This window comes from Lathamus discolor, chromosome 6, assembly GCF_037157495.1.
Source record: "Lathamus discolor isolate bLatDis1 chromosome 6, bLatDis1.hap1, whole genome shotgun sequence".
NCBI lineage: Eukaryota > Metazoa > Chordata > Aves > Psittaciformes > Psittacidae > Lathamus > Lathamus discolor.
In genome coordinates, this window is record NC_088889.1 from 15,222,955 (window position 1) to 15,244,681 (window position 21,727).

Below are 21,727 nucleotides of genomic sequence, written 5' to 3' on the forward strand. Positions count from 1 at the left end.
ACCTGCCATAATAACTCTCATTTTGCCCAGAAAAATTATGTAAAATACTATATGCAATGACAAGCCAGAACATGCTGATATGCAGATCTGCACTTGTGCAAATTTGTGATTTGCTCAAATGCAGGCTGCAGATATTCGATTTCACAATATAGCGGTCGAAATGGCAGCCAAACCCCTAATTCCTCATCCTAAGTGTGGTTTCCTCCTGGAGCTGTATCGGTTGCTCTGTCTCAAAAGACAGAATAGCAATGTCCTTTCCTGTATCTATCAACAATAAAATGAACTACTTAACCTGAAAAAAAGTATGTGGAATTTGGCGAGGATCAAAGCAGACTAAGGGCTATGAGATGTGAAATAGAGTCTGGTTAAGTTATTCAGGAGACGGGTTATGCCCCTGCAACATTTGCTTGCACCAGAACTTCAGCAGAATTCCTCTGGCCTGGTTTTAGAGACCTCAGGAAGCAGGGCTCTCTGCAGAGTCAATGAAGAGAGAGTGAGGCTCATGGGCACAGCATCCCTCCCTGACACACATGCATTCTTCCTGGTCTGTGGTGGTCTGAGGCATCAGCTGTCGCATGCCAGTACCTCCTGTGCATGCTGCACTTCAGAGACTGGCAGTCAGGATAGCTGACCTTTTACATGTCGCATATGCCAACACATTCAGAACCAAGTATCCCCTCCAGAAATCTCAGAAATTTGACTAATTTTCATAAGCAGCACATAGAGTTGGGAACCATGTCTGTGAACTCCTACAGGGCATAACCTTCTCATAGACAAATCCAGGTCAACTGGATATGGCCAATCTAAAAGTCACATTAACCTAAGAAATAGGATTTCTCAGCAGAGGCATCTCCCACTGAAACAGTGGTCTCCAGGCTACCCCATGGAGAACAGAACTTGAGAAATCATTCACCTAAACACTGTCATATGCTTCCCGTTACCTTCAGCATTTACAGTTTCACATGCTCCCAAATAGCACTGAAAGACAGCACAGGTATTATGTTCCTTACAGGCCACAGGCTGGAGATCCTATTCTGAAAGATTCCGCATTTTCAAGAGAAGGTTTGCTTGGGTAGAGAGTTTAATAACGGGGCATTTATTCATCAATATCCTATCACCAACAAAAGCCCCAAATGAGGCTTAGTGATGTCACATTTTTTTCCCATTTTATTCCCCTTCACCTCCCAGTAAAGAACAATCAGCCATTGTAATTACCTCTCCAGGGAAGTGGTGAATTCCTCAACACTGAACACTTTAAAGATCTGGCTGGACAGGGTGCTGGGACATCTAGTCTAGGCCATGTTTTGCTTAGAAAGGCTGGACCAGTTGATTGTTGAGGTCCCTTCCAACCTGGTATTCAACGATTCTATGATATCCTGTTACCATACTGCAACCTAGAAGCAGAACTAATAAAGCAGATCACTGGAGTTGGAAATGTTTTTTTGAGATGCAAGTGTGCTCTCTGAACCTGTATCCCAAAATTAAAGATACAAGGAAAGAAGATGGACATTGCATGCTGAGCGGCTTCACAGGTAATGCATGTAGTGCTTGGTGTCATTTTTTGCAGGGATCGACTCATCTGTGTGGACTACTCCACACATAGATGGGAAGCGGCACCACTTGCCCTGTTCGGAAAGAGGTCAGTTCCGTTGCTGGCAATGCACTGGGCAGGCTGCTCAAAAGCTAAGGGTGCTAAACACCTACTAAAGTCACTAGTCGAAGGAAACAATTGTGTTTCCTTCACAAAAAGATCTCAGAGAACAATATAATAAATAAATAAATAAAATTAAATTGCAAATAAATTCTGAACAGAGTCTTAGAGACTAAGCTTCAGGCTATCATATGCTGCCCTGAGTTAGCAGGCTGAGTAAGAGAAAATAATCCAGAACAGGAGCAGCAAAGCTGAACATGCTCTTAACTTCTCAGCCTACTGCTACTCTTAGAGCATGGCTGGGGTCAAATCAAGAGCTGACAGGTTTGTCTACTGCATCAACAAGATGCTTGTTGACAAGCTAATTTTTTATTATTCATGATGCAAAATGGCATGTTCATATAAAAGTAATTATGCCTGAGTATTACAGCAGATTGTATTAATTTTGCTGAGATAAGGTGTAAAGCATTTACAACGCTTTATCATAGCACTGAATAGTCACTTTTTTTCCCAATGATATTTGTAAATATCTATTCTAACTTTCAGTAGTCTTAAATAACAACTAACTGTAGACCTTGATGGGCGAGGTGCCTGAGGATTGGCGGATGGCAAAGGTCACACCAATCTATAAGAAGGGCAAGAAGGAGGACCCGGGTCATTATAGACCGGTCAGCCTTACCTCCATCCCTGGAAAGATGATGGAACAACTTATTCTTGACTCCATCACTAGGCATATCAAGGATGAGGGGGTCATTAAGAACAGCCAACATGGTTTTATGAGGGGGAAGTCATGTATGACCAACCTTATAGCCTTCTATGAGGAAGTGACTAGGTGGAGGGATGATGGTAGAGCGGTAGATGTGGTTTTTCTTGATTTCAGTAAGGCATTTGATACTGTCTCCCACAGCATCCTCATAGATAAGCTAAGGAAGTGTGGGCTTGACGATCAAGTAGTGAGGTGGATCGAGAACTGGTTGAAAGGAAGAAGGCAGAGAGTTGTGGTCAATGGCGCAGAATCTAGCTGGAGGTCTGTGACTAGTGGAGTTCCTCAGGGGTCGGTGCTGGGACCGGTGCTGTTTAATATTTTCATCAATGACCTGGATGAGGGAACTGAGTGCACCCTCAGCAAGTTTGCTGATGACACAAAACTGGGAGGAGTGGCTGACACACCAGAGGACTGTGCTGCCATTCAGCGAGACCTGGACAGGCTGGAGAGTTGGGCGGGGAGAAACTTGATGAAATTTAACAAGGGCAAGTGTAGAGTCTTGCATCTGGGGAAGAACAACCCCATGTACCAGTACAGGTTGGGGGGTGACCTGCTGGAAAGTAGTGAAGGGGAAAGGGACCTGGGGGTCCTGGTGGATAGGAGGATGACCATGAGCCAGCAATGTGCTCTTGTGGCCAAGAAGGCAAATGGCATCTTAGGGTGCATTAGAAAGGGAGTGGTTAGTAGGTCAAGAGAGGTTCTCCTCCCCCTCTACTCAGCCTTGGTGAGGCCGCATCTGGAATATTGTGTCCAGTTCTGGGCCCCTCTGTTCAAGAAGGACAGGGAATTGCTTGAAGGAGTCCAGCGCAGAGCCACAAAGATGATTAAGGGAGTGGAACATCTCCCTTATGAGGAGAGGCTGAGGGAGCTGGGTCTCTTTAGCTTGGAGAAGAGGAGACTGAGGGGTGACCTCATCAATGTTTACAAATATGTGAAGGGTAGGTGTCAGGATGATGGAGCTAGGCTTTTTTCAGTGATATCCAGTGATAGGACAAGGGGCAATGGGTGTAAACTGGAACATAGGAAGTTCCACGTTAACATCAGGAAGAACTTCTTTACTGTAAGAGTGACAGAGCACTGGAACAGGCTGCCCAGGGGGGTTGTGGAGTCTCCTACACTGGAGATATTCAAGGCCCGCCTGGACAAGTTCCTGTGTGATGTACTGTAGGTTACCCTGCTCTTGCAGGGGGGTTGGACTAGATGATCTTTTTAGGTCCCTTCCAACCCTTGGGATTCTGTGATTCTGTGATTCTGTGACCAAAATATGCTTCATAAAGCATGCAATTACAACCAATTGTAGCAACAAATTGTAGCATTTAGGAAATTTATAAATGGAATTTAGCACTTCCCCAAATAATTATGTTTACTTCACCAGCAATAATGCAAGTTGTAAAGCTTACCCCAGTGCCACATGCAGATGGCAATCACAGATGCCAGCCTATCAGAGATGCATTGAGAGGCACGTTACAATGCCAAAACCACTTTTCATATTTACTGTCAGCTAGAATTTTCCTGCAACTCCTATTACTACCAAAAAAAACCCTACTGAAAGTTATTGGTGACTTGACACGTATTCCATTTTGAAGTGACTGCAGGCAGAGCTTGGGTTTGTTAGTTTTGAGTTTTTAAAAATAAACCTTTAGTTTTAGAAAAGGCACTGGTGTCTGAATTTGGAGTATCTTTCTCTCATCTTTTATGTTTTCATAAAAACCAGGATTGTCTCTTTTTCATCTCTCGCTCCACTCTCTCCACCCTCAAGTCTGAAAATTTCTGCTCCACAGACCAGATGTTTTCTAGAACAAACCCTGAATTCTCTTCCTTACTTGGTAAGGAGAATCCAAGTACAACTGAAGCTATCCTTCCTTCCTTCAGAAATTAAGTTATCAAAGGCTAGAAGCACTCAGCAGCCATAAAGATGTGCTTGCCATATACACTACTGCAAACAGCACCGCTCTCAGTGAGTGTGCAGCTGTACTACCAAAGCTGAGCTTTGCACCAGTACACTGAAACAAGAGATCAGTACAAGCAGATAGAAATACAGGGAAAACATGCCTTTCAAAAGGGAATTGTACTGTCACACCATTTTATGCACCTACCTGACAGAGCTGTTAAAGCAGAAGACTGCACTGCAGGCTTAGCCAGCAGAAAAGTTCTTTTAAAGTAGCAGATAAAGAAAATAAATATTCACAGATTTTTTCTAGCTTTGAAAGGAGTTAGAAACTTAACCACTGCCTGTATTGTTGAAAAATCTATCTAAGTCAGAAAATTATATTCTGGTTTTCTTTACAGTAATTATAAAAGTACCTTGAATGCTGCCTTGCTCTCAGTCTATTAACAAGCTTTTATTTGTGTGGTCATATAGTTCACTCACCATACTCATGGCCAAATCCCAGCCACACCTACACTCTGTAACTGCTTTGTACAAAGCTGCAGTTTCAAGAGTTTAAAACTAAAGTTGCTTTATAAAGCATAACACAACCAGAACAATTGTGAGGCTCTGTACTTGCAGCTCTTGGTTTGTAGATTGTTCACCAAGTGAAAATCAACAAACAAAAGGGAAGTGGGAAAGTCAAAAATACTGAACTTCTGCTGTGCTATGCTTACCCTGAGCAACCAATACAACTGTGTCTATTAAATAATACATCAGTAATCTCAGAAGGTTGTTCTTAAAAACCTTAAATGTATTTGACTGAGATTTCCAGGAACACTAACTGAATGTGCTCAGCCTAGTCACTAAAATATAAGGACTCCCATAACAGAATAAAAATGCCCCAAGATTTGTCATAGTTGAAAACTACTTTAATAAATTCACAGACTGAACAAGAACAGAAAATGAAATGTGATCTGTAAAACTGCTACTCCCTTTAGGGCGGCATTAGGAATGCTGGCCAGACAGCTAACACCCAGTTTGCATTTGGACATTGACTCTTCTTATACCATCAAGAGATTTCAGTTTGAAGTGAGATTTCAAACACAGACAAAAGGTAGGAAGCAAAATGGGAACAAGTTCTCCAGCCATTAGTATCATTTTTACAGTGTTCATCAAATGTGTTGCAGCAGGAAAATCTACAACATCAAGATATGCTGAACAACGGGAGAGCAAACTGATGCCTATAACAGTGCTCTCCACCATGTAGGATGGAAAACAGATCACATTAAGAAAACCAGACCACAACTGTCCAGGGAGTGTATTATTAAAGCAGTAATCTAAACAATCTTACCCTCCGTCCTGTCAACAGGTTTTGCCTGATCTTCTATATCAAAGCTCTCCTGCAGTTGCTGGCCTTTGAAGCAGTTGAGATGCTCTTGTTCTATTAAGTTACCTTCCTCCTCTTCCAGAGGTTGCCATGTGCCATCAATAAACCACTGTCCACGCATCACAGGGATCTTTTCTGATTCTAAAAATCAAAAGAAGTATTTTTTAATTATGTTTTTTTTCAATGCAACAAAACCAAATTAACAGCAGATAAAAGGGAAAGGGAATTACAGGAAAAGGGAATTCTGTTTGGTGTTTTGATGGAAAGTTACATTCCTGCTGCTGGGACATCTAACAAGGTAACCAAAAATCCCTTGACCAGGCACCACCACCTTTTCCATTGGGCTGAAATGAGTAGTGAAATAAGCGTTAATCTGTTAACACCTGAGCTAATGGGACAAACCTTCAGAGTGTGTATCAGGATGTGAGCGATGGACAGAAAGATGCAGATTCTATAAAATTTATTAAGTTCAAACAACAGTCCAGCTTTAATAGGAAACACTCCTCTCTTCCTTGTTGCCTTGAGTTTCCAAAAAATTAGGAACTTTGTGAGACTCATGCTGCTCTATAAAATTTGACTGATAACTTGAAACCAACAGTTGTTATCAAGAGAATGCAGAATGAGGAGGAAATACAAAACCCCTCAAGCTCAACCTGACTGCACAGGGCCTTGTTTCCTTTAGGAACTGCACTTACAATAACCCAAATTACACACCAATTAGCACAAAGGGCGAATTTAAAGATGAAAGGGTTCTTTCTACTAAAATTAGTCTTTCACAAGGGCTGTTTTCAGTCACCGCCATTCTAGTTTCAGTTTTGGCACTCCAAATGAGGAACCTGGGTGCCCAGTGCTTGCTGTCCACGTGACAAAAGACAAGCTTATGAAAAATGTATCCTGGTGCTTATTCTTCATCAAACTGCGCTTGATACCCACACTAACTACGGGGGCTGTAGGGAGCAAGAATTCTCCTCTTATACCCATCCCTGCAAGCAAACTGAGACAATAACATCCATTGTAGCTCAGCTCAGAATCTCTCCTACATCTGGAAAAGAAAGAAGGAGAAATACCATGTGTGCCTGTGCTCCACATGCCTGTAACCCCAAGACCCCAACCTCCAGCCTCATGAGAACAGCGCAGATAAAGGTCTGCTGAGAACCAGAGCAGCGGGACCATGGAGCTCCAAATGCCCACTAATACGTGCTGCTGTACATTGCAGATGGATAGAGACTCATGTAAACGCAAATGCTGCATGTGCGCAGATTCCTGCAGAAGTTTAGCTCTCCAAAGTAGCTAAGAATTCAACCACAAAAGAAGAGGCTCAAAAAGGAGATGGGGGGGGGGGGGGGGGGGGAGGTTGAGAAATAGACTTTGCTACTCCAATATCTCTATTTTCCCTCCCTGGAAAAGAGAAAAAAGCTGGTAAGGAGAGCTTGGGAAAGAAACAATAGCTGCAAAGAAACAGTAAACTACAATAGGTTAAAAAAAACCAAACAGGAAACTATAGAGAGCACGGAGATTTTAGAGTTACTGATCTATCCCCAGACCAGTACAAAATTCAGCTGAGCAAGGTGACCCAGCCAAGGGCAGTGGTTTTTAGCCCAGGCACACCACTGTTAGCACAGCCACTAGCTCAGGTTGTGGAATCATCTGTTTCACAGAGCACCGAGCATCACACCAGGACTGGGCATGTCCCACTAAACTTGACAGCAGATCAGAAATCTTTGCACTGCTCTCCACTGCAGGCATGACACTACTGCTCATCGCTCCTGTGGACACTAGTATACACCAGAAGTGTTTTTCATACTGCTTGCAGGTAAGAAGGTAACAGAGAATTGCAAGCACCTCCATAATTTACTTCAAACCTCTGAACTACTCTGAATTCTTCATCCCTCAGGTCATTTCACCTACAAGCTATGAAAGTAAAAGGAAAATCTCCTTGCAATAACCTCCCTACAGGGTGAGTTAACAAAGTGATCCAAAGCCTATTTTAAAACCTTTCCCATAACAGGTTTACAGAAAAACACCATGTACACAGTACCAGGATAAGCTTTTAGCACCCCATGTTTATAACAGAAGGAGGGCATGCTTGCAGGTGATGGCATCCTCAAGCTGTGCCTGAAACAGCCTGAAGCAATCAGCGAGGAAAGGTCAACAGCAGTGAAGCTCAGCAGGGAGGGACGCAGATGCCGGAAGCAGATGACCTGGAGCTAAGAGCCCATATTACCACTGAACTTCCCTCACTTGGTGCTGGCACACATGCCTGCCCGGTTACCCAAGCGTTCTCTCGACTGGGAACCTTGCAGGCAATCTTCTAAAACAGTGCCTCTGTGCACACGTGGCACAAAGCAGAGAGTGAATTTCCCAAAACAGTAGCTACAAGCACCGCCAGCCTCTCTCATCCCAACTTCTTGCAGATTCCAGATTTCTTTGGCAGGCATCTGCCATGCTGGCTCATACCTTCCAAGTCACCCAAAGCCCCATCCAAACTTTTTGATCCTCCTGGATCCTCAGCTCTGCCTGTGTAGAACACAATTTGGGTCTTGTTGGTCCGTCCAAAATGCAGACGGAAGTGCAAGACCCAGTTCTGCCATTCAGTTTCTGTTTGCACTGGTAAAATAGCCATTCCAGATAAGAGCCAATTGTTAGGCACTGAATTTCTAATGTTTTGTCTGTTGATGATCCCTCAGATGAATAAAGAGGTTGGAGTATTCAATGGGCATGGTTATTTAATGAAAATTACTCCCAAACATATCAGAAGAACAAAAGGTCTGAATGGCTTTAAACTGCAGAAATTAATAGTCACTATAACATAGATTCACCTGTCTATGAAAATTTAAGCTAACTTTGAAGTCTACAACCCATCAATGAAGCGTGAAACACATATTTAGTTTTCATGAAATGAAAGTTAACCACAGCGATGCTAGTTGTCACCATATACAGTAGCCTCTCATCACACCCTTCTCTAAAGCTTTGTTGTACACCCCCACATTTCACACCTGTCAGATATCTGCATTTTACAGCAGAGCTAATACACACAGATCCAGTTAGGCTGCCCTTACAAACAAAGCACTGTCTGCAGGAAGAAATGAAATGCACAAATATGTGAGCGTAGATAAAGGATCCCATTGTGGCTGAAGCAATGACACAACTACGTCAGATGTTAATCCTCACTGGGAAAATCTGTAGGCAATTCCTTAATTCTTGACTAGGCGTTCTGATGACAGTCCATTCACTGAATCCATAAAAAGATATTTTTTTTCAAATAATATGAATACTATTTTGTACTCCAAACTAAATGAACACAAGACACCTCTTTTTCAGTTTTGAAGGGCTTTAAGACCTTCACGTTGGCATTTCCACCTACAGATTTCTAAAATTCTAAATATAAAGCATTAAAATAAGCATTTTCAGGCTCTTTTTGCCTGAGAGAAACTTCCCCATAGTGGTTCTTTACAAGGGTAGACTGTAGCACTCAAACATTAAATGGGCACTGCCTTTTCCACAAAGGTTCAGCCAGGAAAAACTGGCATGTTTGAAATAAAATTATTGTAAAGTCTTTACAGGATAATTTAGTTCGCGAATAAACTCATATATCTGTCTCTGGGTCTGGAAAGGGCATTTATATGGAAATATATCACTTTCAGATCAAAAGACAGATTACTATGGAACTTTTGTTTCCAAACTGGGGATTTCAAACTTGAGTGAGGGAATTCTGTTTTTCAAAGCTCAGTGGCATTTTAGGGGGACCCAAATGCTGGGTTTTTTTGTCCCCTCCTTTGAACTGCTGTACACGATGTGTGCAGCCACAGTGCGCTGGTCTACAAGCCTGTCTTATTTCACATTGCCAGCTGGATGGCAGATTTGATCACTGTGTTGCTGGGAAACCTCAATCGAAAACCACCTGATAAAGGAAACAAGTAAATGACATTTCCTTCCATCAGAAGCACAGTTTGATCTTAAGAAACCTGAAGAGTGTCTTTCAGAGCTGAAACAAATTTCTGATCACAGCTCACAAAGAACCGTTTTATCTTTCCCATGAGAGAAGAGGCTTGGTAAATTGGGAAAGAATACTTTCCAATTAACATCAGTATTTTCAAAACAGAGCAATGTTAGCTCTGAATGGACTCTTCATTAGGGACTGTAGCAATAGACAAGGAGTAACAGGTTCAAACTTAAACAGCGGAAGTCTAGGTTAGACATAAGGAAGAAGTTCTTTACTACAAGGGTGGTGAGGCACTGGAATGGGCAGCCCAAGGAAGTTGTGAATGCTCCATCCCTGGTGGCGTTCAAGGCCAGGTTGGACAGAGCCTTGGGTGACATGGTTTAATGTGAGGTTTCCCTGCCCATGGCAGGGGGGTTAGACCTTGATGATCTTAAGGTCCTTTCCAACCCAAACCATTCTATGATTCTATTTTATTAGAAACATGTCATGGTGGATTTCGGTCCAAGTCAAACTTGAACTCCAACCACAATAATTATGACAACCTACTGATATTAAAAGTCACCAATTCCAAAAGCAAGTGCCATTTCAGTTATGAAGAAAGAGAAGTATATTACACTGAATACCCTGGACTGGTGGGGAAATGAGGCAACTGCAACATAAGCAAAGATTTTTCAGTATAATCTCTTGATTACAGGAAAGATTAATGCATTACTCTTACTTACACCTTCCTAAACACAATTTCTCTGCTTAATCTTGGACACGTGCTGGTATTCATCAAAAATATAAGATTCATCAAGAGAGCTTGATGCAAATTATTAGAGTAATCACCATTAAAAAGTGATGAACCCAAATTGCCATTTTAGGACCCAATTTCTCTCACTCCCATCTACCTTCAAAAAATTCATATATCTCCTGGATATTCAGATGATTTTAGAAAGCTTAAACTACATTCTTCCAGTTATTTTTGTTTTACAGGAGAGTTAAATACACTGATACCTAGATCATGTTGTAATTTAACTTTTTTTTCTTCCAAATCTATAAACACAAAGCATTATTTATCTTTGTCCCTATAATCTTGATCCCTAGGAAAGGATTTCCCTTTATTTTTTCACTGCCTTAAGTCTTACACCATATTATCTGCAATTGGCAGTGCTTCAGACCAAAAGATAACAGCATATCTGGCCAGCTGTACACTTGCATGGTTTATTTATGCAATAGGAATTCCTAAATAAGTTTGAATGACAGGAATTAGAAGCTAATGAAAGACACTTTATTTTAATTGGTCATACATATTTTACCACTTTTGGAGAAAATTAGTTTAAGAGATCTAGACTGCAATAAAGGATTTATTTTTACACAGAAAAAGGTCTTTTTTCCCCTGAAAATTCACATAATAAGAAAACAAGTGCTGTAATTAATGTGATGAGACAAGAACATGAGTGATTTGCATTATGATAATTACCTAAATCCTCTGAATAACAAAAATTATGCTAAAATAAAAACTGCATGCAACATGTAGTATACACATGTATGGTATTTTATATATGTATATTCCCTTTTTGTGAGGATCTTTAAACTGTGTGATCATACCCAATATAAACTGCACAAATAGCTAACTAATCCGTCAGAACACAGTATGAAAAGTAATAACTGAGTAGAATTTGCCTTAATATTTCTTCTTGTGCTACTACAGCAATGCTATCATTTGTTTCCTGCCACCACATTGGTTCAAATGATGTATACCTAAATGCAAATATTGTATAGCTCAAAGTGTGGCTCACATAACCATCTTTCACCTTACTTGATTCAACATCAGGAAACTGCTGCAAAACTAAGATGGAACAGAGATAATTACTAAAGATTAGAAACAGAGCTTAAACAAGCAGCCAAAAGGAGGTCTGCTTCAGAAATACCAGCAGCAGCTACCATGCAACTTGAAGATGGAATAAAATCATAAGGGAGCAAGATTCAAAGGGATTCAAGGGAGCCCCATTGCTTCAAAGTGGAGGCCCTGTTCAAAAGGCTTGATGGCAAAGTTAAGGCATTTCTGGCACTATTCACTCATCAGTCTCAAGACAGCTTTAACAATTCACCCACAAATGAGATCTAAAAGTTTAATATAATATTTGCAAGTGCAGAAATATAAACTAAAGCTGCTGTTTTGTTGAGATTCACAACCCCACTTTCCTAACTCTCCAAGACCAAAGCCAAGAGGTTGGACAAGAAACACAAGTTCCTAAAATGCCATTGGCTCAAGATGCTTTTCAGGGTAGTCATTTCAGATTCCTGCTTTTCAGTGCAGTAACTTCTGTTCCTTAAATTTCACTTCCTTATTACAACAGTTGCAAACAATTTTCAGCATGTGAAGATAACATCTGCACAAGCTGAAGGTAACCACGAAGCTTACCAGATGTGATATCTGAAGCTGAAAGTTAACTCAAATAATGAAGTGCCCACACACTTACCAAGCGAAAAAAATCCAGGGCAAAACCAGTCTTCCCCCGGCACATGCCAAAGGCATGCTAAAAAATGATGAGTATCATACATCTTGGAGCACAGCATTCCTACCAACCACAATACATACAAGAACTTGTGTGTTGACAAAAGCCACTGAAATAAATGTATTCCACAACAACAAGGGTACTGCTAGAGGCTTTTAAAAATTTGCTATCCATTCCTGTTGTACCAGGCCTAAAATTATATTTTGGGTATATTAACTCCTGGACAGCCTTTAAGACTTTGCACTAGTGCAAACATCACTAAGTATAAGGATGGGTATTACTGAACCTCTGCATCAGTGTTCCTCCTATCCACCTGGCAGCTATGGCTACAAAGGGCTCTACAGCAATAATGATTTGCAGATTCTATTTTTGCCAATACAAATGCACAGCATGCAGTTTGCAGGACAAGATCTGTTCCTCTTACTTAGTTCCCTCATGGCTGGGTTTGTAAAGGAAAAAAAGGAAAGAAAAACTCATGAGGTCAGGAAGCTTTATTATGAAACTAGGTGGTTACAGAAACTGATCATGAGATTAAATATTCCTATGTTTTAACTGTCAGTGATCACGCATGCTGGGTGAACAGATGTTATAATAAAATAACCCCAAACTAACACTGGCACAGGTTGCCCAGAGAAGCTGTGGTTGTCCCATCCCTGGCAGTGTTCAAGGCCAGGTTGGACGGGGCTTGGAGCAACCTGGTCCAGTGGAAGGTGTCCCTGCCCATGGCAGGGAGTTGGAACTGGATGAGCTTTAAAGTCCCTTCCAACCCAAACCATTCTACAATATGATTATTTCATGTTTGCTCAGTAACATAACAGACTTTTTTATATTTTCTTTAATAGCTTAATGTTAACACAGCTTTCTAGCTATTACTCAACATATTATTTCAAAATAGAGCAAATTACTAACACTCCAATAAATGAAGCCACTCATTTAAGCACAGCCTGGATGACTTTCCTTTGTTTAACAAACACAAACATGAAATCTCATTCTGCTCTTTCAAAAGGAACAACATAACCTGAAGAGGAGTTAAAGGGTGAAATCCTGGCCTCAGAAAACTTAACAGAGCTACATGAAATTACAGAGGCAGCCTTTTTTTTTTTTTAATTCTGAGATGAAAAGAGATTTAATTCACTGAGCAGTAAAGGATATTATGTTGCATCAAGTAATTCTAAATTGCATTGCTGAAGCAATTTAAAAAAATACAGGTGGATGCTACTTTTGAGTTTCACAGAGACCAAGCACATTCTTTCCAGACTCTGATCTGTAAGAACAGCTACACTCAAGCCTCTGCATTTGGAGGAACACATGTTTTGCTCCACTGCAAATATGAAATTGCCTGTTTCCCAAGACTGCCTGAAGTATTAAAGCAAGAGCTTGAATATTTTTCCCCGAACCATTTTTAATCGGTTTACATTATGAACCAAGCAATCCAAAAGGATAATAAAACACTGATCTTTGGGGCTGGTTCAGATGTCAAACAGAATCCCTCAAACAGAAGGAACCCCTCAAAAAGAGATGAACACCCTCAAAGTCTTCTCTCATCTCAATTGCTACATATTACCCCAAAAGATAGCGCATACCGTTTTTCAACTAGGATTTTGCTGGTTTAAAATAGTAGTTCAATTAACACCTCTACAACTGCTCTTTACACAGACCTGAACTTCATGTTCTAAGTCAAAATCCTAAAGCTTACCTTATTAGCCATGCCAATGATGAGCAGGAAATGCTCATCAAAAAACCTCAGACTGTGGAAACATGAAACAGAGATGCAGTTTTACATTTACAGCTTCAATTTTATTGAATTCTTAAAATTGCTTACCAAATTTCAATACTAGTACACTAAAGTGAAGCACTTCCACCACCTAGCATTGGCTTCTGGGGTTTGTAAGCTGTAGAAGCCAGTACTTTATCAGCTATTTTGTCATGGGGAGAAACTTGTGTTTTTTGAAACTGTGTTATGTGAAAACTAAACCAACCCACAAAAGAGCAGCCATGCCACATGACAAACATGTGAGTACCCCCTAAAAGGTAAGCATGTGCTCAAATCCCATTGAAAGTCACAGGACATTTGCACAATCACACCCTCTGCTCAGTGTGTGCGCTCTCCTGGTAGGTGCTCATCAACAGGTCTTTGTTAGCAAGCTCTCACCAGCACTGAGCAGCAATGGTCATGTACATACTCCTTAAGCAAGTAGGTTCCTACACAGGAGTATCTCTTCTATAATAAACATCAAGAGTTTTCCTGTGCATGCCTCAGACCTACCACAAATGACCAAGATGAAGATATCCAAGGACACAACAACCTCTTCTTCCTTCTCCTCTGCAGGGACTTTTTTTCTGCACTCTCCTAACCTCACTTCCTTTTTCCATCTACTTCACCCCAACTTCTGATTCCCCCACACTTTCATCCCCAGATTTCACGTTTTCCTCCAAGTTTTTTACCCAATATGGCTTTCCTGTATTCTGAGATGAAAAGAGATTTAATTCATGATTTTAGTTTCTTTCATCTTAAATATCACTGCCTCAGATCCCAGTAGCACCTCATATTCCCTTCATCCCACCACTTACTAAACATGCTACCTACAACACTTACAGTCTCTGGAGCTTTTCCTCTCCAGCTCCACACAAGGCACACTCTAGACCGACTTCAGCTACTGGTAACCCACCCAAACAGTTCATACCACACTAGTGACCTTTTCTCTGGCCAACATTCAAATCTACTACTTTGTTTCCACTTTTTTTTAACCTTAGAGAAACCACTAAGAGAATTTATCATGCTTATTTTAATTTCTTGCACTTTTGTTTAGTCCTTCTGCTTACTAACTCACAATGTCAGCTCTTACAGATCTTGTTGAACTCCTCAGAGCAAAAAGGAGTTTTGCACAGGTCTCTCTTTGCCGTCATATCATTTTTTTTCCCTAGACAGCATCTCCCCCACACACACATGCAGAAATTCACCTGTCATCTACCTTCAATCTAGCTGTCACCTCCAAATTACATCCCGTTCTATTTCTTTGACACTGCCAGACAAATCAGTATTCAAACATGAATTAAGTCAGAACAGAAATCCTGATCCTTCTCATCCTACAAACATTTTCTGCTTTCTCAGCTACAGTGGATAACATCCCGTCACCCACAACTTGTAAACCAAGTATTCCCTGCATCTCTGCCTTTGTGTTGACCACATCCAGCAGGAAATGTGTTAGACCACACTGAAGGGCAAGCACAACTCGCTTCCTAAGCAAAGTCCATCCTTAGCTACTCTGCTGTAGCTGACACCATCCACTGGAGAGTGATTCTGTGATTCTGGTATCCTTTACAGGAGTAAGACAACAAATTCATTTTGCTTAAGAAATGCTTGTAAACCAAACATAAAAGCTGAGGACACAGAAGAAACTCTCCCTCACAGATACATCAGAGTGCTGACACCTCCCCTACGTGGTCTAGTAAAAGCATCCTAAATGTCACAAGTTCCTTCTACTGAAAGAAGAAAATGTACAAGAGACCATAAACATAACCAGAACATACATACGAACAAATTTAATTTGTGACTTAATACAATGGAGTACTGCAAATCTAAAAATCGTTCCATTGATATGCATTAGGCCTTCTGATGAGGAAGGAGTTGGCCAAAACTAAGCTACAAGATACTTTTGGAAGGGTCATATGGTAAGAGCAGAAGCAAAAAAGTAAAACCCAAGAAATATTTTGAATAGCAAAAGCAACACTTCATCTTGCCAAGTAAATTAGCAGTATTTTATCAGCAAAATAACAACGTACCTGGAGAGAAAAGCAAGATAATAGTATGCAGGAATTCAGCCTTCAATCAAAGGTCCTCTACATAAACAAAACTGTGCCAGACAACTTCAAAGACTGTCTAACAATACCAAAAGCAATGCTCTAAGCAGGTGTAAAGTCACTAAAAATGTGCTCTACTGCTAAGAACAAACAAATGCAGGCTACAAGCATGCTTTATCACTTTCCTCATGTATCTGTTTTAATACTGTTTCTGTTCCAGAATACAAACCAAACCCCATAAACTAAACACAGACTCAGAAGCAATATCAGACATTGATTAAAATGGCCAGGCAAAAGTTTTAGTGGGGCCTCAAGATGGGTTTGGGGTTGCCAGCCTGTAGAGTGTCAACATACAAATTTATGCTGTCACCTCCAGGGAAGACACAAGCACCCAATTCTCTTGCACAAGGCAGACAACTGAGAAGCACCTTACAGCTCCAAAATGTTTATTTTTAGCCTTGACTGTGCAGCCCAAAGAACCAACCCCCAGTGGCTGAGGAACAAAAGGCTCAGTATCTTCCTGCTAATGTCTACATCCTACAACAAAACAAGCCCACAGTAAAACAAAATCCACTAAGAAAATAGCCTTTTGTAATCATCTGGTGCCACTTATCAACTACTATACTCCAAGACCTCTCAGTAATCTTGAGCAACTCTAAGTTCAGAGGGCAGATAACAGCGCCCTGGCATTCGGATCTCATTCTGCACAAGCTCAACCTGCAGAAGCTTTCCACAAGGTGCCAACAACCACCTCTTCTTCCCGTTTACAAAGCAGCTCACAGAGAGCTTACAAAAAAAAAAAAAAAAAAGTAGGGTCTTGGATATTTACTTCAGTCCCAGCTCAAAGGCACCTGAAATAGTTTTTAAAAGCTGCCTAATTCCAGCCTGAGCATACAAATTCTAAAACGAAGACCCGGTGGTCCACTCTGTGTTCACAGGTATTTATTTCCATGCTAAGATCAATACAATATCTGTTATATCAGATCTTACATCTTTACTCAGGGATAGTCCTACTGATTTTTTTTTTTTTTTAATGCAACAAGAGGTATTTTACTTAATAGACTTCTGTAACTTGACAATGTAACCATGCAAAATCAAGGGGAAAAAAGCAAATACCAGACAGGGCAATAGTTGCATGGAACAAAGTCACAAGCCAAGGAACAGGACAGAGCCACCTGGAAGTCCACAGGCTATGGATTTAACAGAATTACTCAGAACTTTGACAACTAGGCTGAGTAACTCTATAGAAAAATGGTTGTAAAGCAGCTCTCTTCAACTGGGAGGGCAGAAAACAGCTGGGTAGTCTAAGAAGATGCCAGCAGAAGACCCTTGTATAAATTATCACCCGTTGTTACATCCACAGAAGACAAGAATGAGCCCAACTTCAAGTTACTCACTTATCTGGAAGCCTATGCTAATAATTTCAGTAGTCTTGCGCCGCCTTTGCTACATTCAATTCTTTGTGACATGCTATTAGCTCTAGAATACTAATTAAATAAATCCCAAAGGTCACAAGGTAAGGATAAAATTCTCAGTAATTAATCTGCTCAAATTGTAACTCAGTCTGATATTCCTGATGTTACACAAATCCTGTGATGTGCTTAAGATGTCTGAAGATGTGGAGTGAAAAAATATTTCAGTATATGCCAAGCTATAATCAACATTTGCCTATCATTAAGATGCCACAATAGCTGAATAACTGCCAGCATGTTCAGTATTGTAGCAGAGATAGCAGCCTTCCCCTAAAGTATGGCACGCATGTGAAAAAGAACAACAAAACAGGCAAGAACAACAAAGACAACAGCTTTTGACCTTTGCTCCAAACCGAAAACATGAATCAGCAAAACTGGAGAGCAGTTTCTGTACTCTTTAATGTGCACTTCAGAGTATTTTAAGTCAGGTACGCTCATTATACCTTCATGCTTGTGTGATGGAGAGCAAGATTCTTCTCCCTTACTAGTCCTAGGCTTTGCTAGGGTGAGATCTGGTTTGCCACCACCAGCTCCTTTCCATGCTACAGCAGACCAATGTAGCAGCTACCCTTTAGAGCCAAAATTATACATATACTATCAAGTGGAAATAATTTTGGAATATAATAAATGCTACACCAAGGCCTTCAAAAGCACAGATCAGAGTGAATCCTTGGGATCTGACCTTGCTGTTTTCTCAGGTCTGAACAAAGCAGTTGGGAAAGAATGGGAGAAAGACAAAAGTACACAGGGAACAGAAGCAAGGGAATGTGCAAATGAAGGAGGAGTTAAACCAGAAGACACTGACAGACCTTTGAAACACCAAAAGTTTATCTTAGTCTTGCAAGGGTGCAGATTTGCTAATAAGAAAAGACTTCAGCACTCCCCTTAGCAGCTTGAGGACTAGAAAACATCCCTGTCATTAGTCTTCTCAGGACTATGAGTTTATTACTCCCCTGCCTAGCACTGCTTCTGGTGTTAACCTCTGGGAATCTCTCCTTCCAAGCATCAGAAATCATCTCTGCACAGTGTAGGCTGCCATTTGAAACATCTGCTCCTCAGGCTTAATAAGACTGAATCAGCTTCCAAAATGGACAAGACACAGGGTCAAGAAATTAAACCTTTACGCTGCTGACAACTACAGCCTCTTGCTCCCATTACTGGCAGCAAGCCTGCCTCACCTGACAGCTCGGCTGACTTGTCCCCCTCTCCCTATAGCAGTTACAGGACTGATGGCAGCAGTTGCCTCACCCCCTGGAAAACCTGCACCATCTCTTTCCAGTAACCATGTGGCAGATGCATCAAGTACCAACCACAGGGGCTCCAGGGTGGTGACAGGGATAAGCACTTCCACTTTCTGCTCAAGAAGCTGTGCCCAAGCTCCTCTAGCTCAAAACACATGTGGACCAAGACCTGTGCTTGCTCCTTGAGCTCAGCATCTGCCTGCTGGGGCAGTGATTTGAAAGACAAATTGTTGCACCACAAGTGAATTGCTCCATGTGGTACTGTAATTTATGGATATTCCTCCTATAGAGACACTGATAAAGCAGACGGGAAACAACCAAACCCCTTAGTTTTAATATCTAAAGTAGTTTTGTTATTCCTTCATGACTCCCACCTGAACCTCAGAATATGCAGAGGAGACAAGAGAAAGCTGCCTGTCTGTCTCCCAAATTCATGCCAGGACAGTGTCTATTGCTTGGCTACTCTGCATCTGTCACTCTACCCCATTGCATTTTCCTTGTCCTTGAAGGAATGCAGTTGGAAAGCAAGTTCTCAAGGACAGAAGGTGAGCAAGAGCAGCAGGGCTTGTCTGCTCAAAGAGAGTAAACGTCACTTGCCCAGCAAGACCCTGGGAGACATTCTCTCCAAAGGAAGAAGAGTTGAGGTGCCTACTTTTCCTTCATCTCTACTCCCCAAGGTCCCCTCTCCTCCACACATGAATGCAAGGGGAAGGATGGCAGAAGGGGTACATCACTACCTCATTTTGAAGTTGAGGGAGTGAAGCAAACTCCCTTTATTGGAAGGGTAAGAAGTAAGGACTGTGTGTGTACCCGAGACACCTGTTGCATCCCCTCCAATGCAGAGAAGTTCCACTTCATGCCCCCTCCCAGTGGGGCAGCGAAGGGAAGATGAAGCACAGTATCATCACTTTCCCAGCAGAGGCGAAAAAGGCAGCAGAGGGGAAACAAGGTATCAGCCATCTCTTCCATCACTCCTCACTAAAGAGGTATCAGAAGTGTGTGTGTGGCAGGGAGGCAGTGGACACACTGCTGTTTCTACCCTGCTGCTTCTGAAGGAAGGGTGTATTTGCCTTCAACATTCACCCTTGAGGGAAGCAGGGGGAATGTTGAAAGGAAATACCCAGCTTCATTCACCCTTTGTTTAGGAAAAGGGAAGCATAAGCAGTAAGTTTCTCAGTCATGTGCCTTCCCACTTGCTTCTGCACATGTCAAGAAACAAGATGCCCTTTCCCACGTCTCTGTATGCCAGGTGTGAGTGCACAGATCCCTGTCTCCTTCAGGTGCATGTGCACAAGAGGTCAAGAGAGGGAAAGGTACGCAGTTCCTTTTGCAGCTGAAGTGGCTGAAAAGGTGCCCAGTACATCCTTTCCCCATGACCCTGCATGGGGGGGGGTGGGGGGTGAGGGGTACCCAGTGCCTCGTCCTCCCTGCATGTGTGTGGTGGGGGGCCCAGTATCCCCTCCCTCAAGCACATGCTTAGGGATGCCCACACTGCTTCCCTTATAAGTGCCTGAGAGGGCTGGATGCTCAGTGCCACCATTCCCCCAAACACAAAGGATCCCAGAGACTTGGAAGGGAAATTCTCAGTGCCTTCTCTCTCAGGTGTGTGTTGGAGATGGGCACCCAGGGTGCCTGTATCTCTCATCCTCAAGTGCACACGGGCAGCAAGCGGTGTCTGGTTCCTCATTACCTATGTGGGTGTGCTGCAGGGGCATGAAGGGTTGACCGGGTGACCCCAGTGAAGGGTCTCTGTAAGGATGGGGCATGCCCGGTGTCCCTTGTTGAGGAGCCAAGAGGCTGCCCGGCCGTTCCCCCGCCGGTCTCGGTGCGAGCACACCCGTATCCCCAGGTCCCCGAGGGGGCCACGGCTGCACTCACGGTTCCAGTAAACAGGGTAGCACTCCGCGTTGGCTACGTCCACCTCATAGAGCCCGCTCCTCACGCACACCGGCTCCACTGCCGCCGCCTCGCCCTCCCGCGGCTCCGGTCCGAGGGCGCGGTAGGCCAGCTCGATCCGCAGCGAGTCGTAACCGATGAAGGGCTTCCAGGGCTTCCGGTCCTCCCGGTAGAACCAGCGCACCTCCTCGGCGCTCAGCTCCCGCACCATCTCATAGCGGGGCCGGCCGCCGCCCGGCCGCCTCCTCTCAGGCAGCGCTGCCGCCGCCAGGTAGAAACCGCTGCCGCCGCTCTCGCTGCTCGCGAGCCCCGCTCCCTCGCCCTCGCTGTACTCGCCGCCCGTACCCGTGGAGTAGCGCAGCGAGGCGCCGGACTCGGCCGAGTCGAAACCGCCGCCGCCGCCGCCGGCCTCGTCGCTCAGGCTCGGCTCCTGCGGCAGAGCGGCCGCCGCATCCAGCTCCCCCTCGGAGGAGGAGGTAGAGAACGTGGCGAGCCGTGGTGCGGAGAGCTGCTCGGGGCGGCTGCGGGACGGCCGGGTGAGGGGACGCTGCAAGCCGCAGCTCGGCGCCGCCTCCTCCATCGCCGCCGCCGCTTCCTCCTCCTCCTCCTCCTCGCCGCCGAGCGGCTGTCCGCAGGGAGCGGCGCCGTGGGCGCTGGGCTCGCCGGGCAGGTCCCAGGCGCCACGCCGCGAGGCGGGACCGGGGTAATCCATGCCGCAGGGCGCCCCGCAACCGCCGCCGGCTCCGTCCGCCCGGGGGCGGCGCCGCACCCTCACGCGCGCAGCGCCGCTACCGGGGGCGGGGCGTCGGCACGAGGCGTGCGGGCTCGCGGGAGGGAGGAGAGGGGCGGGGCGAGCGCCGGGTGCCTGTGAGAGAGTGTGGGTCACGTCCTATAACCCTGTCCGGCTGTGAGGCGCCCTCGGGCACAGCCTGCAGCCACGTCTGCGTGTGTGAGGTGTCCGCAGGCACAGCCCCAGCTCTGTGTGTGTGAGAGAGAGAGGCACCCCTACACAGCCCCTGACTCCGTTACGACCAGCGCCTCGGACTACAACCTGAGCCCCCAAACCCCAGCCTGCTGCCCCGTGACCGTGAGTGTTGCCCACCAACACAGCCTGCAGCCCTCTGGGTAGGTGAGACACACAAACCGATGCACTGAAGAGCAACCTGAGGCCCAGTGGCCTCACAGGTAAACGAGGCACA

The 21,727-nt window shown here is 43.7% G+C and overlaps 1 protein-coding gene across 8 annotated transcripts in view; it reads right to left on the reverse strand.

The window, feature by feature from the left end:
- DDHD1 (DDHD domain containing 1) overlaps nucleotides 1-21,320 on the reverse strand; it is a 73,124-nt gene extending 51,804 nt beyond the window's left edge. For 4 of the 8 annotated variants that reach the window (XM_065685252.1, XM_065685251.1, XM_065685250.1 and 1 more), the window contains exons 1-2: nucleotides 20,511-21,319; nucleotides 5,639-5,815 (exon numbers count right to left, since the gene is read on the reverse strand). In XM_065685252.1, coding sequence (XP_065541324.1) covers nucleotides 5,639-5,815; nucleotides 20,511-21,240 — 907 coding nt within the window. In that variant the 5' untranslated portion in view covers nucleotides 21,241-21,319. Of the gene's footprint in view, nucleotides 1-5,638; nucleotides 5,816-20,510 lie in introns of all 8 variants that reach the window. The other 4 variants (XM_065685255.1, XM_065685254.1, XM_065685253.1 and 1 more) reach the window with 2 other exon arrangements.
- Between the last annotated feature and the right edge of the window lie 407 nt (nucleotides 21,321-21,727).